The sequence below is a fragment of the Girardinichthys multiradiatus genome, chromosome 8, assembly GCF_021462225.1.
Source record: "Girardinichthys multiradiatus isolate DD_20200921_A chromosome 8, DD_fGirMul_XY1, whole genome shotgun sequence".
Lineage (NCBI taxonomy): Eukaryota > Metazoa > Chordata > Actinopteri > Cyprinodontiformes > Goodeidae > Girardinichthys > Girardinichthys multiradiatus.
In genome coordinates this window covers 7,558,390-7,581,295 of record NC_061801.1, presented here as the reverse complement: position 1 = coordinate 7,581,295, position 22,906 = coordinate 7,558,390, and the positions used below count along the sequence as shown (strand labels likewise).

The 22,906-nt window shown below is 40.1% G+C and overlaps 1 protein-coding gene across 1 annotated transcript in view; it reads left to right on the top strand.

Annotated features, from left to right (window-relative positions):
- Positions 1 to 1,365: 1,365 nt before the first annotated feature.
- Positions 1,366 to 22,906, top strand: part of rasgrf2a (Ras protein-specific guanine nucleotide-releasing factor 2a) — a 67,716-nt gene continuing 46,175 nt past the window's right edge. Inside the window, exon 1 of the mRNA XM_047371749.1 lies at positions 1,366 to 2,065. Coding sequence (XP_047227705.1) covers positions 1,787 to 2,065 — 279 coding nt within the window. The 5' untranslated portion in view covers positions 1,366 to 1,786. The remainder of the gene's footprint in view (positions 2,066 to 22,906) is intronic.

Sequence of the window (22,906 nt, the reverse complement as noted above, 5' to 3'; positions counted from 1 at the left end):
AATCCTCTCCAGTGTGCGGTTATCCCTATTGCTTGTACACTTTTTTTCTACCACATCTTTGCCTTCTCTTTGCCTCTCTGTTAATGTGCTTGGACACAGAGTTCTGAACAGCCTGCCTCTTTAGCAATGAGCTTTTGTGTCTTGCTCTCCTTGTGCAAGGTGTCAATGGTCATCTTTTGGACAACTGTCAAGTCAGCAGTCTTCCCTATGATTGGGTAGCCTACAGAACTAGACCGAGAGACCATTTAAAGGCCTTCGCAGGTGTTTTGGGTTACTTAGCTGATTAGAGTGTGGCACCAGGTGTCTTCAATATTGAACCTTTTCACAATATTAAAATTCTCTGAGATACTGAATTTGAGTTTTTTTTATTATTATTTTTTATTAAAACATTAACATGAAAAATACAAAAAACATAGTAGATGAAACTACTGAAGAAAGTTTTCAAAAAATTCAGAAATTCAAAAATCTGTCAAAGTTAAGTATACTTTATTTTATAAGGAGAACAGGGGTTCCCAAATATTTCAGCCTGTGACCCCCAAAAGAACAGTGGCAGAGACTGGTGACCCCCTAAAAATAAATTAAAATTATTTCCCTCTATATTTACTTATTTAATAAATAAATAAACATCGTATTTTTAAATTAATGTATATTTTAAATGACCCCCGGGGGGTCAGACATCAAACCTGAAAATAGGCTAAAAAAAATTATAAACTAACTGACAATAAAACTCAAAAACAAAAGAATCCTAACTGGACCCAAAGACGTGCAGAAAACACTCTTCCTACATTCTGCTAGAGCCATGGCTTCAAAACCAGGGGACTTGTTGCTTACTAAAGGAGCATGTGCAGTGATGTTTCTGTGAAAGATTTAAACGTATTTTTTAGGCATTTTTGAGGCACTAGCAGTCTTAATTTTAAATTTTTTCGAAGCTAAGTTGACAGGCAATAGGGTGGAGAGAGCAGGGAAAGGGTAGCTACGCAGTAAACGTCGAGGTCGGATCTCGACGGGATTCGATCTCGCTACAGCCTGCGTCGAAAAGGTCTGAGAGTGTTAGAGTGTAATATTTCACTAAGCTCTACAACAACCATAAAAAATAAAAGAGTATAAAGTAAATTAATTTTAAATCCAAGGTGGCTCAGTTCCTTCAACCTCCCTGACAGCGGACCCTGAGCAACATCAGCAGCATCTGTGTGGGATGCAGCCCTCTCTCAAACACCTGCGCCTCTCCAAATATCTCTGCTTCGGCTTCACGGCTCACGCGCTCTCGTGCACCTGCGCACTTAGAGCGACAGTGGGGCTCATGCGCTGCGCTCCTATGAAGAGATGCGCAGTAGTCAGCAGCGCGCGGCGGCACCGACCTATCTCTTTAAGTGCGTGTCAAAGCCGATTACCGCCGATCTCGGTTGTGATTCTGGTTCCACCGTCTGTTCCTCTGTTTCTGTTTTCGTATTGCTACCGGTGAGCCACTCGGTCCTTTTTTTCCTTTTTTTTTTAACCTTTACTTCCGCGCACTAAGCAGCGCAACTCGTTGCCGAAGTTTTATGGGATACAAACACAGAGAGGTATTGCTGTAGTTACTGTCTGAGCTGACTCTGCCATAAAGCTGCCGAGCGGCGGACGTTCCAACTTTTTATACCATGGTAAGCCCGGATTACGTTCTCCAACAGACTGAGACATTAACCTTCCCTCTGGCATCAGTCTGATAAAAATAACAGCAGCAGCATATCTAAAGATGCGCCGCGATGTGATGGCTTCTGATTGAAGTTTAAATAAAGACCGGGCAAAAATGCAGAAGAGCGTGCGGTACAACGAGGGCCACGCGCTCTATCTGTCGGTGGTGGCGCGTAAAGAGGGCACGAAGCGGGGCTACTTGAGCAAGAAGACCACGGAGAACAGCCGCTGGGCCGAGAAGTACTTCGCCCTGTACCAGAACGTGCTCTTCTACTTTGAGAACGACCAGAGTGCGAGGCCCTCCGGCATTTACCTGCTTGAAGGATGCACGTGCGAGCGGACACCGGCGCCCAAGGTTTCCGCCATCGGCAAGGAGCCCACGGAGAAACAGCAGGTGCGTGACAGCATGCGGGGTGTTAGAAGTTCAGCTTCATGTTTAGTTTAATTTTTACATCACAAGTTCCAAATTTAATTAGTCCACATCACTAAAAAAGATTCTTGTTTTATACGTTTGTAGACATAGAAGATGTTAAAACGTATTTTTGTATTATTATTTTTTATTGTTTTTTACTTTTTTCTTTCTTTTCCACATTTAGGAAGAAGTATTAAATCCCTTAATTTTGTACACGCTTTATGTTTTTCTCTGTTCTTCACCTAAAATTAATTTGACGTAGTACATAGTTCTAAAACTTGATAAGGATTTTATAGGCTCTAAACAATTTTTATTTTCAAGGAGCAAGGGGAAAAATGACATATGAATTTACTTTCACCTGATTTTATTGTCAAAATGGATCTTCACCCAGAGCGGCACGTTATTAAATAAACACATAGCTGTCTTGATATTACACTTTCCTGCACACTTCTCAAGACTGCCTTTCTCCTGCACCAAAGGCAACTTAGACCGACCAGTTAAACTATTGTGCAGGTTTTTGAGTTGTGGAAGGTAGCCAGGGTACCAGGAAATAAACCATGGGAAGACATGCAAACTCCATGCAGAAATTCCTTCCTGCTGCAAGGCAACGGTGCCAACAACTGCACCACCCTGCAAAATTGTTGATAATATTATTATTAAGAACTAAGTACATTTTCATTTTAGGCTGAGAGAGCTTTGAAGATGTCACATAGGGTTGAGTGTACAATCTTTTTAACGTTAAAGCATTTTACATTTTCTGGTCAAATGTAAACGAATATAACCTAAAACTGTGGAACACAAGGAAAGGGATGTTTAAATTAATATTATTTAGGTTTTGTCTCATCCGCTCTCATTTTTTAATCATTGTAGGGGTGCAGCGATAGGACAACATATCATCCACACTGTAATTAAAAATGAGCAAGAACTTCTATTACAAATTCGAAAGTTAAGAACTGCCAAAGAATCGAATAAGTAGCTTAATAGTAGCTTTTTTTCTGGTGCATATAGTGTGATTAGAAACAGGGAGTTAAGGGAGTTAAGATTTCTATCTGGCTGAAAAGCCTTAACAAGGAGTTTTCACAACAGCTGTATATTATCTGAACAGATGCACAGTGGGATATTTTCTGTCGGCTGTGCAGAAAAAATATGCATATATGTTAAGGAGTATTCTGAAATGTTATTTTAGTTTTACATGTTACGATGCAATGTGATTCGCAAGAGTTTGAATTTATTAGTCTGTCAACAGCATATTTTAAGCATGAGATGCTGTTTTTGAGATCTTTTAGCCTACCACTACTCTAGATGAAAAGTTATATTTAATTGATTTCTGAAAATGTTGTCAATCATAGTTGATTCATGTTCCAACAATGGGGGTAATTACTTTTTCACATAGGGCAAGGATAACTTTGATAGTGTGTGTCCCTTAATAAATGAAATTATCATTGAAAATGTTTTTTTGTATTTATTCAGGATATCTTTCTGATATTAACATTTGTCTGATGATCTGAGTTATGTGTAACAAGAAAAGCAAAAAACTGAAGAAATCTGTAAGGGGGCAAATACTTTTACACATCACTGTATTGTGATGAACACCTCCACTGAAATATCCCTCCTGGAAAGAACTTTTCGAGTACTTGGAAGGAAGTCCAGTGTCCACTTTATTAGGTGCACCTGACTTGTTTCAGTGTTGTCCCTTTTGCCTTCAGATTCTAATCAAGCCACACCCATTACAGACAGACAGACAGACAGACAGACAGACAGACAGACAGACAGACAGACAGACAGACTGACTGACTGACTGACTGACTGACTGATTGATTGATTCAGGAAAGTGGGTCCTGAGGAGCAGGTTTGAGAACCAGAGACAGTGTCTGCTAAGATTATTTTTCCAATTCTTGTCACAGATCCTCATTTGGATTTAGGTCTAGACTTTCACCAGGCCATTCTAGTCCATGAATATGTTTTGATCTGAATCATTCTATTGTAGCTTTGGCTTGTTGTGCCATCCGCTTTCAATTATCATACTCAAAGCTTGGAATATTGTTTTATAACCCAACACTGCTTTAAAATTCTACCACAGCTGTATCCCTGACTTGTCTGCTGTGTTCCTTGGTCTTCATGATGCTGATGGTTCATCAATGTTCTCTAGATAACCTCTGTAGCCTTCACGAAACAGCTGAATTTATACTGAGATATAATTATCCTTAGGTGGATTCTGTTTACTAATTAGATGACTTGTGAAGGCAATTAGTCACACTGGATTGTATTTAGGGGTATCAGAGTGAGGGAACTACTAAGAAATGTACATCTCAATTGTTTAGATCAATATTTATTAAAATATAAAAGGCATGACTTATCTTCCTTCAACTCCACAACTATGTACTACTTTGTGTTGATCTATCACATAAAATACTTTAAATACTTTGAAACTGGGGATGCAATTTGATAAAAAGTGAAACGTTTGTATATGTATACATAGTTTGAAGGTCAATATACAGCTCTAGACTTTCTTACACTGCCATGCCTTTATGTAAAACCACCTAGCAAAGCCAATGGCAACAAGAGTTGCTCTGTGTTAAAATAGTTGGACAGAGCTCACTGCTGAAGAAAAAAACATCAATCAGTTGAATGCTCATGCTGAACTTCAGTTTTCCACAAGTCTTCCAACCAGAGTTGATAGAGAAGACAGTAAGCTCGTTTTTTAAATGAATTTATGTTTTAAATATGACATTTGGATATTAAATGTTTTTATCATATATTATTTCATTATTTAATGGTACATTTCTTTATTTCATGTACATTTAGTTATTTCATGGAACATTCACATTTATTTATTTCATGGTAAAGTCATTTATTTTATTTGGCCCTTTTGGTCCTCCATACACCCTAGCAGTCACATCCCAATGATTCTGAAAATCCTCTCGCTACCCTCACTTGGTGTCTCATGACCCCCCAGGGGGTCCAGACCCCCACTTTGGGAATCCCTGCACTAATGCACACACAATATCCCTGGGGTGGAGCCCTGATCATCCAGTGCATACATATTTTATACATTAGATGACGTGTAACAAAAAATCTTGTATTTTAGTATACTGGTTTGTAGTGTTTTATTCACAATATATTACAGAAACATTATTTTATATAATTTCTGTCTTACATTCTATGGCAACATCTGACATGATAATGTTGTTTTTCTTGCACATCACTTCCATGATATCCAGTGTGCATACAATAGCAGCATTACATTTGGATCTATTGTTGATTTTATATATATATTTAAACATAGCAGTGCCCATATAGAGTTCATGCCACTGTTTAAGCTTGTTCTCCACTAAAACATAGTTGATGATAAATGTATGTCCAAAACTTTTCTTTAGGATACTGCAGAGTTCTGTGCTGTAGTGATCTTGCCCTGACATGAAGGACATCCAAACTAATTGTGACAAGCTTCTCCCAGGAAGCTATTGTTTGATCTTCGCTTAATGAGGGACCATGTTAGCAGGCTCAGTGTTACGTCGATGTTTTTGATGAAGCAACATTAAAGTCAGACAAAAGATCTGAGAACATCAAAGCTTCCTTGCACAGTTGATTACTCAGGTCTTTTGATGTCCACTCTGCTCTCTGGTTCTCTGGTAGGATCATTATTTATACTGTGATCTGAATCTGTGGGGTGTTACTTTTAATGTTGATTATCATGGCTGTGATCACTGAGTTGATCTTTACATAATAACAACATAAGGAAGGTATTGGAGAAGTCTAGTCAAAGTCTGGACTTAAATCCAATATAGATGCTGTGATGAAAACTTAAGCAGGCTGTCCATGCATGAAAGTCCTCTAATGTAGCTTAATTAAAACAATTCTGCGAAGAAGAGTGGGCCAAAATTTCTCCTTAATGATGTTTACAAGCATAAGTACAGATTCCTGAGAAAACTCATGCATGCAGAGGGGGAGCATGCAAACTTCATGTGAAAAGGCCCTGGCCAGGATTCTAAGGCAGAACTCTTCTCGGTGCAAGGCAGCAGTATTAAAAACTGTTGCACCATGCAGTCTGTAATGTAAAATGAGAGAAAATATTACAGCTTCACTTTGCCAAGGTATTAACCTTGAATTTCAAAACAAAAATATTTTTAAACAGCTTTCATTTCAAATAGAATTAACAATTAGCCATACAATTGCTAACATTAACATTAATGATTGCAATAATTACAAACATCAAACTATTCAAATGTTTTTCAGATGGAAAAGGTCCAGTAAATATTGTTTTTAGATTCTTTTCACGGAGCACAGGGACAAAACTGTTTGCTTTGACATATTTCAATTCAGCCACAAAGGTGGCCATATTCCACCCTTGTGTGCAGCCCTTGAATATTAAATATTACATTTAATATTAAATTCAATAGCTGCAGCTTGGTGCATTTGTTAGCACTGTTGCACTACAGCTAGAATGTCCTGGGTTTATATTTTGGCTGGCACTTTTCTGCAGTGAGTTTGCATGTTTTCCCCATGAGAGCATGTGTGAACAAAAACGGTCTAAATTTGAGAAAGGGGTCTCTGCAATGGCTGAGTGGGAGGTTCTAGGGTGTAGCGGGAGTTTGTGAAAGACATGAGTGATCAGATTGACTATTTTGGGTGAGGTTTGAAGAAACCATGATGCTGGGATTTAATTACTCTCCTCCCCACTCCCCACTCAACGGCAGCACACCCGCCGCCTTAATGCTTCCTAAGGCTACAATTCGACTGCTGCCATCACACAGTGAGGTGATAAGTGACTAGACTGTCAACAAACAGTTCTCACAAGCACTAGCAACTCACTCATTACTTCTGCTCACTAGCCAAGAAATTACCCATCACACTTAATCACGCTACCCAAAACTTAATGACCAGTGGTTCTCAACCCTGATACTTATTGGCCCCCTGTTATGGGAACCCCTGATATAGACAATAGCTTACTGTTGATGGATGCTAAGCACAAAGCTCTTCCAGCACACCAACTGCTAACCTGTCTATGATTCTATTTACTCAGTGTTTCGATTATCTGGGACAAGTGTAAACCCAGTGTCCCTACTCATTGCGTCCCAGTCAGTCACGGTTAACCCACCAACATGGCTGTGCGTTTGCAAAACTCTTGCATTGCCTGTTTCTTGGCCTGGAGCACGCCCAGGCAGCACTTGCTTCCCTGGGCTTGTATGAGCACTGTACATGGTTCACTTTAAAGAGCCTCCACCTCAGACTATTTCAAAAGGCTATACCCCTGAACTTTCTACCTTTTTGAGATTCAGCTCTTTATAGAGTAACATAACAAGGAGATACTAGCTACAGGTCCTTCTCAAAATATTAGCATATTGTGATAAAGTTCATTATTTTCCATAATGTCATGATGAAAATTGAACATTCATATATTTTAGATTCATTGCACACTAACTGAAATATTTCAGGTCTTTTATTGTCTTAATACGGATGATTTTGGCATACAGCTCATGAAAACCCAAAATTCCTATCTCACAAAATTAGCATATCATTAAAAGGGTCTCTAAACGAGCTATGAACCTAATCATCTGAATCAACGAGTTAACTCTAAACACCTGCAAAAGATTCCTGAGGCCTTTAAAACTCCCAGCCTGGTTCATCACTCAAAACCCCAATCATGGGTAAGACTGCCGACCTGACTGCTGTCCAGAAGGCCACTATTGACACCCTCAAGCAAGAGGGTAAGACACAGAAAGACATTTCTGAACGAATAGGCTGTTCCCAGAGTGCTGTATCAAGGCACCTCAGTGGGAAGTCTGTGGGAAGGAAAAAGTGTGGCAGAAAACGCTGCACAACGAGAAGAGGTGACCGGACCCTGAGGAAGATTGTGGAGAAGGGCTGATTCCAGACCTTGGGGGACCTGCGGAAGCAGTGGACTGAGTCTGGAGTAGAAACATCCAGAGCCACAGGTGCCGCATTCCCCAGGTCAAGCCACTTTTTTACCAGAAACAGCGGCAGAAGCGCCTGACCTGGGCTACAGAGAAGCAGCACTGGACTGTTGCTCAGTGGTCCAAAGTACTTTTTTCGGATGAAAGCAAATTCTGCATGTCATTCGGAAATCAAGGTGCCAGAGTCTGGAGGAAGACTGGGGAGAAGGAAATGCCAAAATGCCAGAAGTCCAGTGTCAAGTACCCACAGTCAGTGATGGTCTGGGGTGACGTATCAGCTGCTGGTGTTGGTCCACTGTGTTTTATCAAGGGCAGGGTCAATGCAGCTAGCTATCAGGAGATTTTGGAGCACTTCATGCTTCCATCTGCTGAAAAGCTTTATGGAGATGAAGATTTCATTTTTCAGCACGACCTGGCACCTGCTCACAGTGCCAAAACCACTGGTAAATGGTTTACTGACCATGGTATCACTGTGCTCAATTGGCCTGCCAACTTTCCTGACCTGAACTCCATAGAGAATCTGTGGGATATTGTGAAGAGAACGTTGAGAGACTCAAGACCCAACACTCTGGATGAGCTAAAGGCCGCTATCGAAGCATCCTGAGCCTCCATAAGACCTCAGCAGTGCCACAGGCTGATTGCCTCCATGCCACGCCGCATTGAAGCAGTCATTTCTGCCAAAGGATTCTTGACCAAGTATTGAGTGCATAACTGTACATGATTATTTGAAGGTTGACGTTTTTTGTATTAAAAACACTTTTCTTTTATTGGTCGGATGAAATATGCTAATTTTGTGAGATAGGAATTTTGGGTTTTCATGAGCTGTATGCCAAAATCATCCGTATTAAGACAATAAAAGACCTGAAATATTTCAGTTAGTGTGCAATGAATCTAAAATATATGAATGTTAAATTTTCATCATGACATTATGGAAAATAATGAACTTTATCACAATATGCTAATATTTTGAGAAGGACCTGTAGTTAATTAGTCAGGCTATCTGCTGGGATAGGGAACCTGCAGCTGGCTGATTTACAGATGCTGCTTGTGCCTTACAAAGTGTAGTTACCCTAATCAGACTGATAGGTGGTCCTCCTTTACAACGTCACAGACTCAAAATATTTCTAAACAGCTGCATGTAAACCCTTCTTTGCCTTCTTTCAGCCAGCTGACCATCAGGGTTAGAGAGAATTTACTCTGTTACCCTTCAGACGTTTAGAAACCATAATTCTTTTAATCCTTGCTATAACATGATACGTGTACCCTGGCTAATAGTGTTTAAATAAGCATAAACTGTCTCCTCAGCAGTATACCTACAGAGGGGGAACCCAGGAACACTTGAGTTTTACTTCCTAACAAGGGGCCCACTTCTTAGTCTGGCTTTTGAAATTTGGTCTCAGGACTAGTGCAGTAACACAAACTACCAGACCCCCATGGGAATCAAATACATAATATGAATTTCACAAACATTTATTTGCAACTACTTAAAATATTTTGTTTGCTTGTTCTAATATCATTTTCTTTCACCATTTCAACTAAAGGATATAATCTATGCTTTTACCATAAGAGATGTTCCTTTTTTGTGCTAGCACAGCTATTGTGTTCTACATAACCTTTAAAAAAAGTGACTGTTTTGCCCTCCTAGTTAGCTGTTTTTGGTCATCACTTTTCACTGGAACTGATGCTGATGCTGCTGGTTTCTGTAGCAAAAAAAATTCAAAGCAGGAAAAGACAAGAAAACAATAACTGATAAGACAGTCATACTGTGAGGAAGGTAACTTGTTTTAGTCTGTTGCTGTGGCAACCATTTTACTTATGAATGATAAAATGACAGACCGTATGTGTTTTTTGTTTTTTAAAAGTCTGTTTTAACTTCCCACTTTTGTACAGAACTCAGCAGCCAACTGAAGCAGAGAAGTTGTTTAACAATCATATGGTTGTCACAATATAAAAACTCAATGCCAGTACTAAGAAAATACTCAATAGTACTCGATGCCATTTTTTAAACCGCAGCAACAGTTTTTGAAAGCACAGAAATTATCATTTCAATTTGCAATTACAACATGACAATATTTGAACTTCTTTAATTAGGGCAAAACCAATAATTAGGGGGAATTCAGCCCGCATTTAGAAAAAAAATACAATATATAAGTAGACAGTAGACAAGACTAAAATCCAATAAGACAACAGTAGACAAAGGATCGCTTCCTTTATGGAAGTGATCCTTTGATTCAGCAATGAAATTATTTATTTGCTTATAATTATAAAATGTTTTATTATAAAAGCTTATCTAAAGTGTTCCACTAGATTGCTCTGTTGCTTTGTTTCAAAGCAAACATGATTCTGGTGCATATAGAACATATGTTTAACACATGTTTTACAGTGTAAACAAGAATCTAGTCCGTACAAATGCAGCCCTTTCCTGTCTTTCTGGTAATTTTGCTGAATATTTTCTTTAGTGATCAACTACAGAAACAGGGTAGGCAGCTACAGGTTCCCTCTTTTTTCTGCTCTAATCGTCAGCTTCAGTCTGGCTGCTGGCTTGGTACTGGTTTCTTTTGTTGCTGCACTATTTAGTAGCTGACTGAGCTGTCAGCTGATCAACCCTTTCCTGCGTTAATATGTACCGCAGTAGAGCATTGTGCCGTGCAGAACTTTGCATCTCGACGAAGCTCAGACCGACAGAACACCGTCAATCTGTGTCTGTCTGTGTCTTTGAAGCTAATATTTAAACAGACAGCATTAGATTACTTGTTGCAGATACTGCGGTTTGGTAAAAATAGGTCTGTTATTAGTATTGGGCAGTTACATGGAGAGTAATCCTCGAACAAATTCAAGTTTTGTCCTGTCATCCTTAAATGTCATTGATTTTGTCCGAGCTACCACACCCTGTTGGCGGTCAGACGTCCTGCGGTCCTTGGTCCCCAGAAGCGATCACACGCTATCTAAAGACTCTTAAATGAACGACTCTCATACAGTTTCTAAGTTTTAGCTCCTTTAACCTAAATTTAGGCAGAGGAATGATTACAGAGATCAGCGCTGAGGCTCCTGTCCCGGACCGTCACCGTCTGTTAGAGGATGATGAAGAGCCTTGATAGAAAATCACATGTAGTTTTATATCTGGCCCTCCAATGCAATGGATGTTCCCTCCCTCATTGATTATCAGTAGACTATGTGTCACCATTGTGGTGTCTATCTGGTAGATTGTGTAGTAGCGGGTGTCCATCCTTAATCTAAGTGTACTGTTGCATTCTAATCAAACCAGTTGCTCCACTATCAACCCCAGTGCCCCAGCCTCAGGTCGTTCATGACAAACCTTGGGCCGTTTATCCTTGTACAGTTATGATTTGGGGTTGTTTGGTTTTTGGTTTCTGGGTTTTTCTTATGTTTTTCCCAGTTAAGGTTTTGAATCGTTCTTTTGTTAATATTCTTCTTAGATTTTGAATCATGCTTCTGTTACTTTCCTGGTCATGCTTTTGTTTTGTCGTCTTGTTCATGTTTTGTCAAGTTTGGTTTTTGGATCTGGTTATGCTTTTGCTTCATGTTTTTCTAGTTTGCGTTCAAGAGTCTCTGTTTTGCTCCAGTCACGTTTTGTTCTGTTAATTAAGTTTATTCGGTTCACCTGTCCAAGTTAATCTGTCTCCTTGCTCCACCTGGTTTTCACTCCATATATACAGACCTGTTCAGTTAGTCGTCGTGGAAACATTCTCATGTCTTGTTCTCATGCTCATGTCTAGTTTTCATGCTCAAGTCTTGTTTTCGGGCCATGCCTGTCTCGCCTGCCCGTTTGTTGTTTTGTTCCTGCCTCCTGCTGTGAGTGAGTTTTTGTTTTTTGTCATTAAAACCTTTTTACTTACTGACATGCTGCCTTCTAGTCTGCATTCTGGGGTCCTATATCTCGCAAGTCGTAACATGTACTGTATGTCTATGAGCATTCTTATCCTATTGTAACAGAAGGAAAACATTAGAACTTATGCTTTATGGTATAAATGGGAAAGACAGCTACGAGTCATATTAATAAAGGTTATTCCTAACAATTTGTTGAAAACACTCTTATCTACAGTATATGTGCTCAATCTCATTCAAACAAGGTTTTTAAAACTCAAACTTCAAAAATATTATCTCGGGGTTTGATGCCATCCCTTTTCTCATCCTGGACTAAATCTGATGCGGCTATGTTCTGTCAAGTAAAGCATGGACACTTGTTAGGGGAACTAATTTTATCTAAACAAGTCTTGCCTCTGTTCAACTCATTTTGTGAGGGGAGGTTCTGTGAAGTTATGATCATTAGATTATATATCGGTATAATCAAGATATCTCAGTGAGTTTGTTTAAAGTTGAAGAAGTTCTTGGGGGGTGGAAACTAACTGCCTGTTAGATGGGGGGCCTGTTTTAAATCGCACTAAAGATGTTCATGTTACTGAAATACAACACTATTGTACTGGACATTAACCATTCATTCAGATTTAGAACATGGTTTCCAAAAGATCTAAATAAAGCCCCCGACTCAGAATGAGAGGAGAAAAGCTCCTAAACCCCATCTAAAGCAGTTTACTGTAAATATGATAATTGACAGGTGTTAAAAATAAATAACACTATTTGATTTCAAAATATTTTTAAGATTAAACGTTAAATGCTGAAAGTGAAATTTGTTTAATGTTCATGTTTTAAATTGGGCCTAAGGTCAAATAGTTCGGCATTTAAATTTCTAACCTAAGTGTTCCCCAACAGCTTGTGACCCCTAAAATAACAGTCCCAGAGACAGGCGGCCCCCTCTATCCCCATAGTCTGATGTCTAAACATGGGAGCTTGTTCCACGTAAAACCTCAGTGAGCTCTCTCGTGAACTGGTTGGAGATATTTTAGACCAAGATAGGGATATAGAAGCTGGTGTTGCTCACCAAGAGTTTTTGGTAAATACATTGGAAGAATTTCTTAAAGTTATTGGAGTTATTTCCACATTTTCCAGCAAAGAGATTGACCTCAGAGTCATAGGAGACTTGGAAGAAGTTGTATTGACTTACCGTGTGAAGCAGCCAATCAGACGTCAGGGTCTGTTGAGGAGCTGCCCTAGTCTCGCCCACTGAGTTTGATGGATCAAGTTGACAGTTTCAATAATTTCATGATGATACTGCTGCACGAGAGCCATGAAATAAACAAATATGTATTTTTAAAGTAATTTATATAAAAAAAAGACATTTAATTATTTAATTCTGCATTTCATAATTTAATGGTTTAATAATTATTAATGTATTAAATAAATAGTACAGTACATTTAATTATTTAATGAGAGGGTTACATTTTCTTATTTCATAATGTAATTAATTAATTAAATTCCTTTCAGCCCTCCATACACCTCATGGGTTGCATCACGACGATTCTCAAAATCATCTCTGCTGATCTAACCTACAGTGTTGCAGCGTTATAGACACTTGATTTTGAGTTGCTCCTCTTGATTTGGACCTGGTAAAAATGACCTGTCAATATCTCTGTTAAAGAATAAGGTTGTGGTTCATAAAACTGACAAATTGAAAAAGAGGCCAAACTAATCTGTAAGTAACATATTTTCACATATTTCTGTCATATTCGGTTCAGAACCGGGAGACTCTTGAGCAGCACGATTCAGAGACAGGAAAGGTTTAAACAGATTTATTGAAATAATGTTTATTGGTAGTGTCGAGACTCCGTAGTTGTCAGGCTTCTGGGATCAGCTCACTGAGAAAGGGAAGAAGATTATTAACTGGTAAATGGTTTCGAATGTTGAAGAGGAAGAAGCAAGGCTTACTTTGTGATAGGTATTTCGGTTCTGGGGAGAAGTGAGCAAACCACAGAGACTGAGATTAGCAGGCCGGTGTGCTGTGCGAGCGTGCTCCTCCAGTTGGAGAGGGTGTTGGAGGGTTCACAGGCAGGGTGTTTAGAGCAAGGAGCAATTCTGCAATCCGATCCGGTGGATCCAAGGAGGTCCCTGGGCTGAGGTAAATTCATTGAAGTATTTACCAACTTGGTAGGAGACTGAACCCAGGCAGGTTATCCAGGACAAGGATTCGCTGACAGCCAAAAGACAGCCAACAGAGAATGAGCTGGAACTTTGATGGTCAATCCTGTAGAGCTGCACCTGCCTATAGCACCCTGGTGGAGAAGTGTAGACACAACACAGCCAACCTGCACTCAGTACCGTGGCCTGACAGACACACTTAGCAACAGAAAACCAATGTAGTTTTTTTTTATATTCCAACTTATTCTGACTCTGGAGTATAATGGGCAGCAGGTCGGTCGGTGACGAGGATTGTCAGTTAAAGTGGCTTATGTCTTGTAGTACATGCAGTGAGTGTGAAATGGTTGATAACATTATTAAAATGAACCATGGAGTTGGTGTTGAAATGAAAACTAAGTGTATAATCTGAGAAGCTCTACTACCACCGTGGGTACCTGTGCTAGGTGGAGCTTGCCTTTGACTGTGCACTATCTGGGTCAGCCTGTCCTTCTCTGCAGTACATGTTCAATCAAACAACACCCCTAGCTGTCCTTCTCTCTCTTCATCTGTCTGTACATCAGCACAGACTATTTAGCTACAGTGCAGAAAAGTTTGATAGCAGAGTGCAAATTTTAAATCCTGCAGACATTGCACTTGGCCTTTTCATTTGTTTATGCATCAGTGCGTGGCTTACCCTGTGGTTTTAACATTGTCCTGAGTGCTTAACATGTCTTTTACTTGAAGTAAAAAAAAAACATGCGTTTTTGGGGGGTGTTGCAAGATTCAGCACAGTAAGAGATGTGAGTACAAGTCTGAGAAGTTTGAGCCAAAGACAATGCAGCAGCATCTGGATGTGCATTCATGATGACAAAGCAATAGAGCAAAGTGTAATATTTTCCAGAGAAATATAAAATTTGAATGTGGGTCAGGGTTGCATTCTGGCATTATTGTTAGCATTATTTCCTAGCAATAAGAAGGTCTGGGTTCTAATCATGGCCAGTGGTCTTTGTGTATGGAGACTGCATGTTCTCTATGTGTATGTGTGGATTCTTTCTGGGTACTCCTGTGTTCTCCCACAGTCCAAAATTATGAATGCTAGGTAAACTGGTCTCTCTATACTGCTATATATATATATATATAGACCTTAGGCTTGACTAGTAATCTGTCCAGGGAGCAAAAGCAAGCTTCCCCTCAACGTGAAACTGCCATTTTTCTGTCACCACTTGGGTCTAATTCTTCTACTACACAGATTTTGGAACAGACATCAAAATTGAAGGGATTTACTGAATTGAAAATTGACAGAACTGCATGGTCTCTCTATTTTGCCTAGTTTCTTTACCACTCTGTTGTCTTTTCTCTCACCTGCTGTTCCTTATTTGTAAAGACACAATTCAACATCTCTGGATTTCCAATTAGAACAACATTACAAACATTGCCTTCCAGCTCCTTCAGCAACTTGCAAAAAAAACCAACAATCTAGAAGGAACAAAGCAGACTCAAACTCCAGAGCAGTCCTCTTGCAGTGTAGTTTCACATTGGGTGTATTTAGTTGCAATTGCTGCTTGAAGTTAATAATACATCCTAAAGACTTAATGTGTAAGGGAATTTTATTTTGTTTCTTTCTTTTTAGGAGTTCTGTTCCAAATTTGATGAAGGGATTTTTGATTAATTACAGAAACCAAAATGCAGACTGTTACTTTCAGCATCTGTCTAAAACCGCTGGATTTGAACAACAGATTATGGTAACACCCGCTGACATCAAGTCCATAAAATTTGTTCTGGCTGGTCTGAATTGTTAGGAAGGGGCAGTTTGATGCTACAAACAGCTGGGTTTGCACTTTATCCTTTTTGTTTTCTGTACCAGTTGTCTTTTCTGTTGGGTAATGTTGTTTGAGGAGACATAAATAACTTATCACTTAATGCCAACATAAAGCTTAAAAAAGCATAAAGCACAATTATAAAGCATAATTGTTTGATTCACCTGTCATTGTCCATCCGTGTAGTTGACTGAGCTCTGTGTCTCATGGTGGCTGGAGGGGTCTGGGTTCAGGGAACTGTTATGGACGGGTATAGTGAGTTGGAGTGTGACGCGGTGCTGGCATGGGTTTCTGGGTCTTCTGTATTGATGCTAGGGACTTGCCGCAGGTGTCTCCAACACCTCTTGGTAGTTACTGGGACGGCTCTACTCCTTGGCTGGAGTCGGCTTGTTGCTGGGGTGGGCTGGGTTGGGCTGGGTTGTAGCCCCCAGCCCGCGCCAGGGGTCACAGGTACACTGCAGTTGGGTGGTGGGGGTGGGGAGGTCTTGGTAACTGGTGGGGGGTTGGGGTGTACCTGGGCTGGCTCCCTTGCGTTAGTGTAGGGAACGTGGATGCTTATGTTGTTGTGGTGTCTTGCACTTTGCTTCCTGGCTGGTTCGGGGGGTCTCTGGGATCTTGTTCTCTCCCTGACATGGTGGGGTGCAGGGTTCAGAATGGTAAGGGGTCCTGGTGGGGAGACTGTAGTGTCTGATTGTGGCACAGATGATTGGGGTTTGGGGAGGGTTTTTTACTCTAAGTGAATGATGTACATGGGTGCGAATATATATCTATGTGTGATTGTCTCACAAGGGTTTGTTCTGTGGTTTGATGTTATATTGGTTTGATTGTAGTTTGGTGCATGTGTGTATTTGTATGTATGTTCATACATATAAATATGTATAAAGTTATGTGTATATACAGGGGTTGGACAATGAAACTGAAACACCTGTCATTTTAGTGTGGGAGGTTTCATGGCTAAATTGGACCAGCCTGGTAGCCAGTCTTCATTGATTGCACATTGCACCAGTAAGAGCAGAGTGTGAAGGTTCAATTAGCAGGGTAAGAGCCCAGTTTTGCTGAAAATATTGAAATGCACACAACATTATGGGTGACATACCAGAGTTCAAAAGAGGACAAATTGTTGGTGCACGTCTTGCTGGCGCATCTGTGACCAAGACAGCAAGTCTTTGTGATGTATCAAGAGCCACGGTATCCAGGGTAATGTCAGCATACCACCAAGAAGGACGAACCACATCCAACAGGATTAACTGTGGACGCAAGAGGAAGCTGTCTGAAAGGGATGTTCGGATGCTAACCCGGATTGTATCCAAAAAACATAAAACCACGGCTGCCCAAATCACGGCAGAATTAAATGTGCACCTCAACTCTCCTGTTTCCACCAGAACTGTCCGTCGGGAGCTCCACAGGGTCAATATACACGGCCGGGCTGCTATAGCCAAACCTTTGGTCCCTCATGCCAATGCCAAACGTCAGTTTCAATGGTGCAAGGAGCGCAAATCTTGGGCTGTGGACAATGTGAAACATGTGTTGTTCTCTGATGAGTACACCTTTACTGTTTTCCCCACATCCGGGAGAGTTACGGTGTGAAGAAGCCCAAAAGAAGCGTACCACCCAGACTGTTGCATGCCCAGAGTGAAGGGTGGGGGTGAAGCAGTGATGGTTTTACACTACCATATCATGGCATTCCCTTGGCCCAATACTTAAGCTAGATGGGCGCGTCACTGCCAAGGACTCCTGAACCATTCTTGAGGACCATGTGCATCCAATGGTTCAAACATTGTATCCTGAAGGCGGTGCCGTGTATCAGGATGACAATGCACCAATACACACAGCAAGACTGGTGAAAGATTGGTTTGATGAACATGAAAGTGAAGTTGAACATCTCCCATGGCCTGCACAGTCACCAGATCTAAATATTATTGAGCCACTTTGGGGTGTTTTGGAGGAGAGAGTCAGGAAACGTTTTCCTCCACCAGTATCACGTAGTGACCTGGCCACTATCCTGCAAGAAGAATGGCTTAAAATCCCTCTGACCACTGTGCAGGACTTGTATATGTCATTAACAAGATGAATTGACGCTGTATTGGCCGCAAAAGGAGGCCCTACACCATACTAATAAATTATTGTGGTCTAAAACCAGGTGTTTCAGTTTCATTGTCCAACCCCTGCATGTGTATGTATAGGTACATATATAGGTGTGTGTATATAGTATGTTTATATATGTACATATGAATACTTGTGGGTATCTGAACATATATCTAAATATGTGTGTAAATGTATGTATTTGCTTAAATATATATATGTATTTATTTTTTGTGAACTTTGAATCAGAAGCATAGAAATGAAACAGGAAACAGGACGTTTATTACATACGTAATGGGTTATAAGATGGAGAAGGGGTATGAATAAATACGTTTTAATTCTTCATACTCCTTTTCAAACACTTTCCACTAATTAAGGTCACATCTGTATACTTACAAGTGTATACAATTGGATAATTTGTTTAAATTATGTTCAAATTCATATATGGATATGTAATGTGGCGTTTGAGTTTACAGCGATGAATATGTATGTGTAGATTGCAATTTTTACTCTTTGTAATTTTTGTTTACCGATCACTTTTTGTTGGTGGAATCGTCTGAAATAAATAAATAAATTCAAATTCAAACGTAATGCTTCAAACAGCAGACTTTAAATATGGGGGTGGGTATTACTGAGTTGATTGGTGAAAATGGTTTAGCAGCTTAGGATGGTGGAGGTATCTGATGATAATGGTTCTTGCCTCACAGTTAAACACAACAAAATGTTTAACTATAGTATCTTCTATAGGATCTTCTATACTATAAATAGTATAGAAGATTTTGAATAAAGGGAATGTCAAAATCCAATTCAAACTTAGTACAATAGTAGATGTTTATTTTGTAAAGCCAAACATTGGCTAAAACGACTGTCCAGGCCAGACTGATGAACTGATGTTTTTTTGTTTTTTTTCTGACTGACCATAGAAATGCTGGTTGCAGTTCAAGTCAGCTTAAAGCTTCCTTTCTGTCTGTCCGTCTCACTCATTGTTATCCTCCAGCTTAAAGCGGGCTTGTGGCTAGGGAAGCCGCTTTAGCAATGCAAGGAGCTGTACAAACCTTGATGGTTATGTAAACCTACCCTCCCCCAACACACCAACAAGCCCTTAAGCCTCTCTGGTTTGTAGCCAGCACACGCCAGCAAGTGTCTTTCACCCGCTTATCGTTACATCATTACTACACAGGCCGCCTGTTTCTCTGTAAGGCACCCTTAAAACCAAATATATCAGACTGCAGGCTTGCAAATTGTGTTATTTATATGATAATATTTCATTGCAAATGAGAAAATAAATTGTAGGGGACTTTAATAATTAACCAACAGCGCACATGTATATGTACCATACATAGTTTCACTTTCAAACCAAAGTGTAAAAATAATAATGAAAAACAAATCTCTTATTATTGTAAAATGCTAAAGCTAGAAAGAAAACATGCTGATGAATTGTGCTGACTTACATTTTAATAAACACTGCAAATTTCTTTATTTGTGTTTTTAAATTCCATTTTCAAAAGGTTTGGCGGAGCTGTTTGAAAACCTTTTTCTTAAGACAAAAAAAGCCAAACGTAACCAGTGAGAATTTTAACCACATGTGAAAACAATCTGAAGCAGCTGAATAGTCCACATACTGCACCTCATCCAGTCTTCTAAGGCTGTCTGATTTTAGCCCTTGTCTGTTATTCGTAGGCCTAACTCCATGTTTTTAAAGGGTAGGGTTTGCCAATACTTTTGGGTGTAGGGAAAGGGGTTTTGAAATAGACAACAAAATCCATTCATCCATCCATCCATCATGGGAAAATGGAATAAAAAGGCAGGACCTTTGTTTACTCAGTACTGTCCCCAATGTAATTCTTTTTAATGAGTAATGATACTGATACAATTAGCATTTGAATATTTTGTTTGAGGAGTTCTGTTAACTATCCTCAAAAATATTGCAAAGATGGGACATCTCTCAGTTTTCAATTTTTTAATTTTCAATTCAATTCAGTTTTATTTATATAGCACCAATTCACATCACATGTCGTCTCAAGGCACTTCACAACAGTCAGGTACATACATTCCAATTAATCCTAACCATTGAACAGTGCAGTCGGAGTATTCAAATTGGATAAAAAGTTTTTCTGTCTAAGGAAACCCAGCAGATTGCATCCAGTCAGTAACTTGCAGCATTCCCTCCTCCAGGATAAGCATGTAGAGACAGTAGACAGTCACTGGCGTTGACTTTGCAGCAATCCCTCATACTGAGCATTCATTTTACCATCACAACCATTAAAATCTGCCAGTTTACCCATTTTGCACCTGTGCATTGCCATTTCTTCCCTTCCAACTTTCATTTCATATTTGTAAACAGACCCTTTGATTCCCATGTAACCACTCAGTTTATTGTGATTGTAGTTTTTTGTGAATATAAATGGCCATAAAAATGTACAAATGTTATGGAATTGTTAATTCAATTAGGTGTTATTTGAAAACGTTGTATTGCAGTCTATTTTTATTTATTTTGGCACTGATCCCTGTTTAGTTCAGCTGACTTATGAAATATAACAGTTTATGACCCCTAATAAAATCAAGCTAACTCTAAATTAACCCCTTCTGTGATATAAACAATTTCCTCACAGTAGACTATTAGTAGAATATTGAAAATTATCCTAAAATGCTGGTTGATGAAACAAGTACAACGTACCTCTGGTGGGGATGAACTGACATATGATTGGTTAGAAACATTCCCGTTTGGGGTTTTCGCTCAGGATTGCTCACCATTTAAGCACTATTTATCTTCCCATTCACTCTGATCAGCTTACCTTTCCCTGCTGAAGAAAAACAACACCACATCCATAGCATGACACTCCCACCATCATATTTTGGGGTGGTAAAGGTGTGTTCAGGTTGAGGTGCAGAGGTAGTTTTTTTGAACCACTCATGAAGTTAATATGTCAACTTAGGTTCGATAGCAGGGCCACCCCTCAATCATACTTTTAATTACCCAGCAGTCTACTTAAACGTACTTCACCAATCCTTTACAGTCTGTCACATTCTTGCAACAAACAGACTGCACCTGTGTTTCTCTGAGTCTAAACTAGTTTAAACTTTTACTCACCATGGGTGGTGATCTTGCAAATCAGCTCAATTGCTCCATTTCAGACGACAGCCTACTCAATAATCTATTCAGTGCCAACACTTCTTCTCTGGTGATCAGAAATGTTTCTTGCCGTAACCGTCTATGCTTTGTGATCACCAAACCTCACTCTCAATAAACGTATAGAAATACCGACTCAGCCTCAATCAGAAGCCGGCTCTCCTTCTTCATTGAGATCTAAGACCTGTTGCTGTTGCGCTATCAAAGGTGAAAGCCAATCTATCCGTTCCCCCAGGCAGCATCGAGCTCCCTCCAGACCATCACCACCACACTCCATCAACATCTTGATGCCACAGGGTCTGGTTTCTGTCACTCCAACCCGCCATGACATCAAAGCCTGGACCGTAGCACACCTTCACCGTACATATTAATATGGTGCGTGCTCCTTTTCAAGATCCTCAAACTGTTCAAACCTGTCAAGAGCTTCAGTCATCTTCTCTTATGGCGTCAGCTCATCTAACTCATCCTACTGCTCCTGGACGTCCTCCTCTGTTTCCTCCTGGTCTGTCCTTTCCCTCTTCCCTCCCCAATCCCTTCCCCTACCCTCCCCATTCCCCAATGTCTTTTCTCATTGTAACAATCCTTACAACCTTGCCCTAACCCCAACCACCTTCAACGCCCTTCTCATGTATCTACCGCTTTACATCATCCTTAATGGTAATCACGTAGATATAGCCCTGGTCCTTCAGCCATGTCTCATTAAATTCAGTCTGTCCAGGGAGTTGTAAAAAAGGTTTAGGGTTCATGCAGCTAGGTCACCCACTTGGTTCTTGTTCAAAAGACTTTACTCCTACTGAATTTGCCCTGCCGTTTTCACTTTTCAGGGATTCCAATTGCTCACTCTATCCAGATCATTCTCGACATGGTTTCTTTGGAGGCACTGGTTTCTATTGGTATCACATGCTCTTCACTAACCAAACCACAGGTCGCGTGCAGCAATTTAATCAGGGGACATACTGGGGTTCTGTTGACTTTGAACTGTACTGCTGCATGTTTGCTGCCTGCACATCTCTGTCATGCAGTCTTTGTGGCGCTCCTTCTCCTCCAGCCGCTGCATGTACAATCATCATCCATTTCTGGTCCAGTTCCACCTCTAATATCTACTGTTCTTGATACCCACACCTCATCAATCAATATTGAAATCCCAAAGGGTGTTGGCAAACAAGGCTGTCCAATCCTGTTTCAAGGAGGCAGGGTGGTCTGTAATAATTCAATGACCGTGGATGTTCAGTCTCCAGCTTTAAAATGCTACATGCCTGCTCCTTCTGTGGTGGCACTCATGCAAGGAAGTCCTGCCTCCAAAATCCTACATCCACAATGGGTTGACTATGAAAGCACCTCTCCACTTCTTCATTATTGATTCAGAAAGTCCAGTCATGAGATTCTGGTTCGGTAAACACTTCTGCCAAGGTCTAGGATCTCATCAGAGCGTTGTTTAGTCCACTCCTTCAATATCAGAGCCACACCTACAGCATCCAGTCAGGGCATCTCTGATCAAATAATTCAAATTCTAGGTCGATTCTTGGTTGGTCATCACATGCATACTGTTCCTATATACGTAAAAATCTCAGTAATTTACATCAAGCTCAGTCTCGCCTCTGCTTAACGCAATTCTGAAATTTTTAGGGTCCTAAGTTGGCTCAGAAGAAAGCCATTTCCTGAAGACTACACCCTCACGCTGAGTCTCCTCCTGCCAACCCTTCAAGCAACTCTCCTCAGATGACAATCCTCACTCCTAATTAATCCATCTCCGTGACCCCTTCCTTGAATAAACCTTTAATCTCATATCTTTGTGGCCTGGTACTTACTAGTGAAATTAAGTTAATACGTTAACTTAGGTTTGGCAGCCATTCCTTTACCATACCTCTAATTACCCAACAGTCTACTTATACCCAGTTCACCTATC